The sequence below is a fragment of the Suncus etruscus genome, chromosome 2 (assembly GCF_024139225.1).
Source record: "Suncus etruscus isolate mSunEtr1 chromosome 2, mSunEtr1.pri.cur, whole genome shotgun sequence".
In the NCBI taxonomy this organism is placed as follows: Eukaryota; Metazoa; Chordata; class Mammalia; order Eulipotyphla; family Soricidae; genus Suncus; species Suncus etruscus.
Window position 1 is genome coordinate 24,907,458 of NC_064849.1, and position 10,629 is coordinate 24,918,086.

Sequence of the window (10,629 nt, forward strand, 5' to 3'; positions counted from 1 at the left end):
ATGGGGGTGTGACTTTCTGTCTGGCACCTTGGCGTTGAGGCAGCATCCTCTCTGCAGTACAAACTGAGGAGCAACAGAGGAGAGAGCCCTGTGTGAGTCAGTGGCTGCATCGTGGTGCCTGGTGAGTCACTGTCCAGCCTGGACCCCGCCCCATCCTCTCCCTTGTGGGACAATATTTGTACTGGGGCCCTGTGAGCCAGAGCTTCACACATTTTTTTTAAATCTAGGAGCTGCTGGATTTGGCGTTTGGAGGGATGCTGTAGCGCTGTGCAAGGCATTTGAATTAGCTTTAGCAGAAGAGAAATGGAGGAACCATAGAAGATTAAGGATGAATTCAGGAAGACCTGAGACCATGGAAAACTTGCCTGCTCTCTATACTATTTTCCAAGGAGAGGTTGCTATGGTGACAGACTATGGAGCCTTTATCAAAATACCAGGCTGCCGGAAGCAAGGTCTGGTCCATCGAACTCACATGTCATCATGTCGTGTGGATAAACCCTCTGAGATTGTAGATGTTGGAGATAAAGTGTGGGTGAAGCTTATTGGCCGAGAGATGAAAAATGACAGAATAAAAGTATCTCTCTCCATGAAAGTTGTCAACCAAGGGACTGGAAAAGATCTTGACCCCAACAATGTTATCATTGAGCAAGAAGAGAGACGAAGGCGGTCCTTCCAGGATTACACTGCACAGAAGATCACCCTCGAGGCTGTCCTGAACACTACTTGCAAGAAGTGTGGTTGTAAAGGCCACTTTGCAAAGGATTGTTTTATGCAACCAGGAGGAACCAAATACTCTCTGATACCTGATGAGGAAGAGGAGAAGGAAGAGGCAAAGTCAGCAGAGTTTGAAAAGCCTGACCCTACAAGGAATTCTAGGAAAAGAAAGAAGGAAAAGAAGAAAAAGAAACACAGAGACAGAAAATCATCTGACTCTGACAGCTCAGACTCTGAGAGTGATACAGGCAAGAGGGCAAGACACACATCAAAAGACAGCAAGGCAGCAAAGAAGAAGAAAAAAAAGAAGAAGCACAAGAAGAAGCATAAGGAATGATAATAGAAAGAGGGGGTGGTTGAGAGAAGGGCCAGGAGTCTTATGCCTTAAAGCCCTGGCTCCTTGAAAGCCTTGATACTGAAGAAATGCTTCCCATCCCATTGACTTCTCCATCATGCAGCTGACAGGTTTGGGGGTTAGATGTCAAAAGCATCTGCCTGAATGAGTTGTTTCCTTATCTTTTTTTGGTCCTTTTGCAAGTGACCCCATGCAGCTCACCCATTCATTCATTCAACTTCATTCAGCAGAAGTTCCTATTACAATCTGCAGCTGCCACTGCCAGAGCCAAATTCCTATAAGGGACGGGGGAAATCTAGGCTAGTCACAGGTGGTACTACTGCAGTGAGTCTGGCTATAGTTGGGGTACAGATTGACCCTCCCTGTTGGTCTGCCCTGTACTGATTGTTGGGTGATCTCTGCTGCATCCAATTTGATGACAGAGGTGGAATGGCAGTATGGAGGAGAACATGGTGAAAAGTGGTGCTCACTTTGTCCATTCCCCTGAATATGATTCTGTGCTAGAAATGGTAACCATTGTCACAGCCAGGAAACCATTGTTTGCAATAACTGAGCTTTTGTGTATATAACTGAAGCCAAAATTATTGTTGTACTTTGTATTTACTACTGTGAGTCAACTGGTTGCACTTCAGGTTTCTGCTTAAATTCCTGGCACTAAATGAAGTATGCTTGGTTCTAAACTTAAAAAAATAAATAAATAAATAAATAAATCTAGGAGCCAGCAAAAAAAGTTAGTGGCCAGGTTCTGAGGTCAATATATAATAGTACCAGTGAGGACTATTTGAGTGAACCCTGCTTAAAATATCCATGATGAGCCCCACTAATTTTATAATACTATTCACACACACATAAGATGCCATATATGCGTCATCCACAGATCCCCCCATAACAGTGCGTCATCCTCAGTTTTGTTTTCTTATTATCAGAAATTAACGCATTTTTTCTCGAGTAGGGTGTTCACTATCCAGAATTAACAAATGATCAGTGGATTCAAAGAAGGTATTTCATGTGGTTACTTCACATCTAAATGAGCTTAATAATAAACTACAGGGGAAAGGAAACACAGTTTTTTCGATGTTAGAAGAAGTTATTTCGTTTGAAAACAAATTATCTGTTTTTGTTCAAGATTTTGACAGAGAAACTTTGATTCACTTTCCAAAACTGTTAAAACATCGCCAAGACAATAATTCTGATATTAACATTACCTATTTTAAAATAGTACTATTAAATATAAGGGAAGCTTTTCTCAAGAGGTTTCAAGATTTCAGAAACAGCAAAGCAATGTTGGCCTTTGTTTAAAAAACCTCTGGATGCCACTGTAACGAAATTAAATTTTTCTCCCTTTAATATTGACATTGACAACTTTGAGATGCAATTGCTGGATTTAAAAAACAAAGAACTATGGAGCTCGAAATTTGAACATCTTTGTGCTAATTTAGAAAGATTGGAGAAATGCAAATGTGAACTTAGTTCACAGCACAAGTGGTCTGCTTTGAAAGACCTAGAGAAGGAAGATATGTTGATTTTTAACACCTAGAATAGTATTCCTGACTCATATAATCAACTAAAAAAGCTAGTGTTTGCTGTTCTTTCTTTGTTCGGGTCTACATATTTATGCGAACAATCATTTTTAAGCATGAATCTTATCAAGAATAAATTGAGAAATCGTCTCATAGATGAGAAACTGGAATCGTGCCTAAAATTAAAAACAACAACATACAAACCTGATTTACTCAAACTATCCAAGGAAATGCAAGGCCAATGTTTACATTAGTGTTTGTGACTTTGTCAGTCATCATCAGGATGTAATTTTCTCTAAATTGTAAGGCAATTTTATGGAATTTAATGTTATTGATAAATAATATCGTTCTAAAGTTTTTGTTTTATTTAGTTGTGTTATTTGTATCCTCCTGACCTATGTGGATACTTGCATGCAGAATAGTTTCAATAAAAACTTATTGAAACTAAAAACAGTGTACCATCCTATGTATTTTCTGTTTTAAAAATGTGGCTCTCAGAGCCGGAGAAATAGCATGGAGGTAAGGTGTTTGCCTTTCATGCAGAAGGTCAGTGGTTCGAATCCCAGCATCTCATCTGGTCCCCTGAGCCTGCCAGGAGCGATTTCTGACCATAGAGCCAGGAGTAACCTCTGAGCACTGCTGGGTGTGACCCAACCTTCCCCCCCCAAAAGGGGAGCAGGAGATAGCACAGCGGTAAGGGTTTGCCTTGCATGCGGAAGGTCGCTGGTTCGAATCCTGCATCCCATATGGTTCCCCGAGTTTGCCAGGGGCGATTTCTGAGCGTAGAGCCAGGAACAACCCCTGAGCATTGCCGGGTGTGACCCAAAAACCAAAATAAATAAATAAATAAATAGATAAATAAATAAATAAATGTGGCTCTCAAAATAAATTTCAATCATGGTTTTGGCAAGATTTGGCAAGATTTGGCTCAGTTGAAAAAAAGGTTGCCGACCACTGATCTAGGGGCACCTTCCAATCGCTCCCTTGTCCTTGCCGGATAGGCTACTTGGTATAGCCAGGTGTCTTGGGATGGTGTTAATGGAAATAGGCTTGTGAAGACCTACTCCAGTGGTTCTTATAAAATGACGTCTCTTCCAGCTTAGAACTTGAGAAGCCTGCCATGTGGCCTTTACAAAATAGAGTCCATTGTTGTTCAGAACTAGGTCCCAACAATTCCCTTTTCTTCCTATGAACCTGAATCAAATGTTTGATTCTCCTTGAAGACCTTCATCCCTGTCCCTACTTAGGGGCACATATTGGGACCTTAGCATAAGCATCTTATTCAGGGAGGTTTTCCAGGGTGGTTGAACTTGTTCATACCAGGTGGGAGAATATTTCTACTGCCTTTTTCATTCCTGAAAACATACCTTCACCTCATGCAGTGTCTCATTAGTGACTCCTGACTCGTTAGCATAGAAACAACATTGCTCCCCCAGAGCCTATGTCTAGTACCCGCCTGTTCTGGAGATCAAGTTTAGTTAATATCCCAAGCAGCATCCACTTGTTGGGAGAGTTCAACTTGTTCTCACCCGCCCTCACTAGACAGGTGTGACATTTGGGGAGGGAGAATGACTGTGATGCAAAACTCATCTGGATTTGCAAAATCAGTGGCAAATACCCAGGTAATCAGTCCCTTGCTACACACAAAGTCAAGTCCCATTCAGTTCCCAATAGGGATTACTTCATCATGCATATATATTGGCCTCTAAAGTTTCATTGCAATATTCCAGGTAAGGGGAGGCACCCCTGGTGGCACCTCCAAGGAAGGGTAAGAAGCACATGCCCATGCCTTGTATTTTCTGCTGGGTGATCAGTCCAGGGGCAACCAAAGTCTGTTTTCTTGACAACTGCCCTATTATTATGGTCTTGAATGCCTCTTCCCCTTCAGATGTTGTCCCAGACAAGAAGAGGAATAGGGTTGTGGGGCTTACACTGGGACCATAAGGAAGTGTTGAGCTGCTAACTTCCTCCTTCTTATTTGCTTTAATTGATGTTCCCCAAAAGGAAGTTAGTTTGGGCATATTCCCTTAAATTCCTACTGATATTTGGGCCAGACAGCTCTGGTTATCAGCACTCCCAAAACTCTGCCTGAGACCTACATCCTTAGCCTCAGTGTCCAGCTCTCTCTGTGCTGCTAGGTGACCTTCCTAATATATTATGATACCCTGCAGAGAAAATCCTTTTCCTTACCTTTTAGGGAACTCCATTCTGTAAAATCAAAACAAGAGAATGCTCTTGGGAAAAATTCCCTATCCCACAACCCAAACCCATTAGTTGTATCCACTTCTTTTAACACTTACATCTCAGTATGAGACCTTGTAGAGCGTATTCAGAAACCCGCCCAAAAAAATCATATAAGTCAAAGTGCAGAGGAAGGATCCTCAGGGAGACAGTTTTACCCACAAACACCTCCCAACCACAGTCTGGGTAAGAGGGTGTTCATTCTTGCTGGTCGTTCTGCAGTCACTGCACAGTCACTGCCACAGTCAGCAGGAACACTATGACCCTCTCTGCCTTCTGTCCCAGTCCTGTGAACTGAGCCAATTGGATCTGCAGGGGGTCCTTCTTATTCAGGCTGTAAATTCATAGGAAAATAAAGAGGTTTCTGCCTCTTCTACAGTTATGTAACTTAAACAGCTGTTGAGATGGAGAGAACATAGGCCCTAAAATCCAGTTGCCTTTCCTGTGCTGAGTCAGAAAGAGATAAAGAATTTCCTCCCAACATTACCAGGGAAAGTCATACTTTTTGCTCCATTTCTTTCCTTTTGCCACCTATTCTTTTTAAATGTCAGTGTCTGGTTAATTCTTGCTACTTGCCCCAATCTCTAGGATAGATAGGCATAATGTAATTTCCAATTGATGCCAATAGCCTTAGCTCTTTGAATTCACCTCTTTGAATTCTCTTCTTCTTCTTTACCCTTATTTTCCTGGAAGCTTTCCCGATGACCTTCTTGTTCTTTATTTTCCCTAGAGATCTCACCACCTCAGAAGTCAATATAAAGGAGTGTGGCTAAAGATCCATCTTCTGTAACTTCTTCAAGTTGTCAAAATACTGCAGTCCCTACCTAAAAAGAGGTAAAACCTCATGCTACCTAGTCTTCAAATAAGTAATTAACTGGTTCAGTTCTGTGGTTTCAACACCTGAAAAGGATCAAATCAATTAGACAGGGGAATATCCTTAAATTAATCAGGCCATGGGGCAGTACGTGGTCCTCTTTATCCTTGAGAGGACAGAGCTCCTTCTGTAATGATAACACAAAAATTAAACAACAGAAACTAAAGCATCATAGCAGTATAACTGTTCCCTGAGAACTTTTGGCATATGTGAGGTCACACTGCCAGTCTTCCTCAGGTTATGTTCACTAGTGTTACAGATGTTGCCTAGAGAGATCCAGGTCTCCCACTGGGTTCAGTAACAGCAATAAACACAACTTATTTACTTGTCCTACTGTTATTTCTCCTTAGTTCTCCTATTTAGGTTAAGTTTTCCCTAGTAAAATTCCATCAAACTGGTGATTGCATTTACAGCTTTCAGTTCCTTATGATCTGGTCTATTACAACCAGTAAACACAGTTTTCACATAGGTTACCCAAGAAGAGCGAGCTTTAAATTAGGCCAACTACAAAGCATTTTTTTTAGTATTTTTTCTTTATTTAAACATCTTGATTACAAATATGATTGTGATTAGGTTCAGTCATGTAAAGAACACCCCCTTCACCAGTGTAATATTCCCACCACCAATGTCCCAAATCTCCCTCCATCCCACCCCCCCAACCTGTACTCTAGACAGTCTTTTCAGTTCCCTCATTCACTCAAATGGTTATGGTAGTTCTCAGTGTAGTTATTTCTATAACTGCACTCACCACTCTTTGTGGTGAGCTTCATGAAGTTAGCTGGAAGTTCCAGCTTTCCTCTCTTTATCTCTGATGATTGTTGCAAAAATGACTTTTATTTTTCTTAAAATCCATAGATGAGTGAGACTATTCTGCTTCTATCTCTCTCCCTCTGACTTATTTCACTCAGCATGATAGAGTCCATGTACATACATGTATAGGAAAATTTCATGACTTCATCTCTCCTGATGGCTACATAATATTCCATTATGTATATGTACATTTAATTCAACCAGATACAGAAAAATAGTTTATTTTCTCCACCTTCACCTTGAACCTTGCCAGATAGATAAATAATATTGGCTTGTTCCTTTGCATAAACACAGCAATACTGCAGAAATCTCCATCTGGGACATCTCATTATTTACAGAGAAAATCTTGGAATCGGTCAAGGACAGAGCAGATAGTTCACCAATAAAGGCATCAATACTTTACCTGTCACATCAGGGTTACCCAGGTGTGGCCAATATAAAGATGAAAAGGTCAGTTCAGCATGATGATATGATGGCCTTGGGCATCTCACCATCTCTAGGAGTGTCCTGGAGGTGACCTGACCCAACCCTTTCAGGAATGGGAGAGATTCTGACCTCCAGAACTTTATCTTGAGGCTGAGAGCAGAGCCCAGGCTGTGGTCTGTTATAGGCCATTTAAGAAACTCTTAAAATATCTGATTTCCTTCCGCTATTCCACCTCTGTGGTCTCCCTGGCATGTTTGCTAAGAGCTTAACAGTGGGGATGTGCTTGTTACTCAACCTCAAACGCTTTCAACTATATTCTGCTGTAAGAGGGCTCTGGGGTACTCTAGCAGACTTTTAAGATTTCCTGTTTGCATGAGGAGTGATCCCCACTACAGAGAATAAAATTTCCTGCCTGCATTTTTGAAAATCAACATAATGCCATGAAACATAAAAATAAATAAATAAATAAATAAATAAATAAATAAAAACTGAAGGTGCCAAGAAGAGAAAAAAAGCAATGTTTCTCAATTTAACACACAGAACAATCATTATGCATATAATTTTAAATCCCATTTGGAAAACTCATTTCCTGTAATCTCTAAAGATACAATTTTTAAGAGCACTGTAACATGAGTATAGAGCATCTAAGCTCCTTTTCTATAGACTTCTCCATACAAAAATTAAATATACTACTAATAATACAGTACTCATCTTTACTTCTTTTTATAACCTTCCTTTTCTTTTCATCCTATAAGGGCAGTCTAGCTGCCCTGCCCGCAACAGCAGGCACATGCACCCAGCTCAAAGGACTGGAGAACCTTTGTTGGTTTAGTGTTCCAGCCCTTCCTGCGGAAAGATCATCATCCAAATAAGCAGCCTAGAACTCAACTCTAAAGCCCTAGGGATAAGCTTTAAATTATCTGCTGACAACTTGGAATCAAACTGCTAAACATTCTTTCACCTGGCAGGACCAAATTTTTCTTTACTGTACTTATTAAAGACCTTTAAACCAGATCTGTTGATTCCTTTCTTTTAGATATTCACAATCTAGTACCGTTGAGATTTTTATATTTAAAACTATCTTAAGACCAGCATTAAGTTTGATATGATAAATTTGACATGGAATTGAATTATTTTAACAGTATTATGTACTTAAAACATTAACAGTATTGTATAAAAAAAAAGCCAACCAAAAATTTTTGCAATGTTTTCCACCCACTTCTTCATTCTTAGAAACCTGTAAAGAATGAGAAATTTTCTCCAGTTGAAAATTTAAAAATGCCCAATTTTTTTCTTTCTGGACTCCCAGCATTAACAAGACAAAGACATTCTTCCTCAGCCAAATCTCTCCTTTGATATGTAAAGGGACCATTCTGCCCAGGTGAAGTTTGTTTGGGGATTATGAACAAAAAACTCTCTAGGGAAAAGAGGGCTGGGAAAGTTTCCCTTTTTAGATAAGGAGCAAACTCTAATCTTACTGTAGCCCACTAACATTTTTTTCACAACCACTTTTTTTCTTTTCTTTTCTCTCTCCAGCCAATTATCATATATAAGAGAACTTCTTTCCATGATTTCTTGATTTTGCCTTCCCCCTCTCTGCATACACATACAGATAACTTTAATTCATTTTCCTCTGCCCTCCTCAACTAAGCATGGCAAGAAATTGGCTGAGATTGGTCACAAAATCTAGGCTTTCTCCAGGACAAATTTAGGTCCTTAGGGCCATTGAGAAAAGTTTGGAGTTTATGACCCTCCCTGCTGCTCTCTGGCCTGTCTCTAAGAGACCAATAATATAGGGCTTGCAAATCAAGCTACATATAAAAACACACACACAAGACCAACACAACACACAATTTCTGCTAAACTCAAATCACATTACACAAACCCTAAGGAGGGTAGAATTCTACCTAGAAAACACAGAATGACAGAAATAAAGACAGAGACACAGAGTGACTAGAACTCTCAGTGTGAGTTAAACTCAGAAGGTCCTATGTTGACCCAAACCCACATATCACTCCTGGCACCAGACACAAAGACAGACATAGAGTGACTAGAACCTCAGTGGAACTGTAACCCATGAGGTACCAGCTGGAACTTGAGCCAACATGACACTTAGTGGGACTCGACCCACACAGTGTTGTCTCTGGAAAGCCGGGTCTCCCAACAGACTCCTGCCCTAGGAAGCAATCCCGTGTCCGGCCTTTCCTCCTTGGCCAATCCCCCAGAACTCCATTTCCTAGGCTTTTACATACCTCAAGGGTATCCCAGTGTATGTTCATGGGACCTAGGCAACCTTGTTGGCAACGGGATCTTCTTCGTTCATTCCTGAACCAACCCCCAAATGCAGAGTCGAAGGATGTGTTGCATAATAGCCCTTTGGATGGCCTGGATGGTGGTGGATGGTGATGGAGAGATGAGAGGCCTTTCTCCAGCCCAGAACCACGTGTCTCCAACTCCCTCTGGCCTTCGGGTCTGCTATTTCCAGGATAGCGGTGGGGAGAAAATTCACAGGCAGTCAGGGTTCAGGAAATATCAGCTTTATTCAGGCCCTGGCCAACGTGTGTGTGGCCTAGCATAACCATTTATGCTGGATCCCTATTTAGCCCTGCATTGTACCTTGTCTCTCAGTCATCTCTCCTCCTGCTCCTTCCATCCTCCAAATTCTCACCCCTCTCTCTGCCCCTGAAGCCAAAACTTTTGTTAAACCCTCCCAGAAATGGGCAGGTCTTATTAGCAGGTAAGGTAACAGGAAGAATGGGGGATGGGGTAACAGGATGAGCTCACACAACTGGAATAAAGTTTAATATTTCAATCCGTCTACCAAAAAGACTCCAACTGGCTGGCCAGAGTCATCTCCCTGAAAAAAATGAACTCTGCTCGAAGTAATGAGGAAGATTATATAGGGCAGAAACATAGGGAGGTTCCAGCTTTCTGATGATCTTTAAAATGATTGTCTATTGTCTAGGGGTGCCTTCCTACTGCTCTCTTGTCCTATGATAGGCTACCTAGTATGGCCAGGTATCTTGGTGTGGTGTTAATGGAAATAGGTTTGTGAAACGCTACAGCATGTGTTTCTTACAAAATGGTGTCTCTTCGAGCTCAGCCATGTGGCCTTTACAAAAAGGCATCCTAACTCTCTAACTCCTAGGCCAAGGGAATTCCCTTTAACTTTCCCAATACATATTGTGCCTATACAAAACAAGCAAACAAACAAAAAACACAAAGTCTTGGCACACCAGACCTGTCTTTATTTATTTATTTTTTTGTCTTTTTTTTCGCCTTTCCCCCCCTTTTTTTCTTGTGGTTGTGGCTTTAGGGATGATTTCTTTTTGTTTTTTCTTTTCTTTTCTTTTCTTTCTTCTCCTCAACTGATATTTAGAGCCTCTAGAAGAATCCCCCCAGCATTTTTTTTTTCTCTTTTTCTTCCTCTTCTTTCTTACTTTTCATTTTACAATAGAACCACAGAACTTGAATGATCTGTTCTCCCACATAACTTAAGGGGAAAAAATGGATGGTGCTAGGAACAACCAGTAGTATGAACATTGAATGGAAATAAAAAAATGATCAGACTTGGAGCCGGAGAGATAGCATGGAAGTAAGGCCTTGGATGCAGAAGGTCCGTGGTTGAATCCCACATCCCATATGGTCCCCTGAGCCTGCCAGGAGCGATTTTTGAGCGTAGAGCCAGG

At 41.0% G+C, this 10,629-nt stretch overlaps 1 protein-coding gene across 1 annotated transcript; it reads left to right on the forward strand.

Annotated features, from left to right (window-relative positions):
* The first annotated feature begins 239 nt into the window (after nucleotides 1-239).
* LOC126000979 (zinc finger CCHC domain-containing protein 17) lies at nucleotides 240-1,632 on the forward strand. The gene has a single exon (XM_049768166.1). It carries the CDS (start codon nucleotides 329-331, stop codon nucleotides 1,049-1,051), a length of 723 nt encoding a protein of 240 aa, XP_049624123.1. The 5' UTR covers nucleotides 240-328; the 3' UTR covers nucleotides 1,052-1,632.
* The last annotated feature ends 8,997 nt before the right edge of the window (nucleotides 1,633-10,629 follow it).

Bases quoted from the DNA above. Each gene is read 5' to 3' on its own strand.
- LOC126000979 (XM_049768166.1), top strand. From the start codon at position 329: ATGAATTCAGGAAGACCTGAGACCATGGAAAACTTGCCTGCTCTCTAT.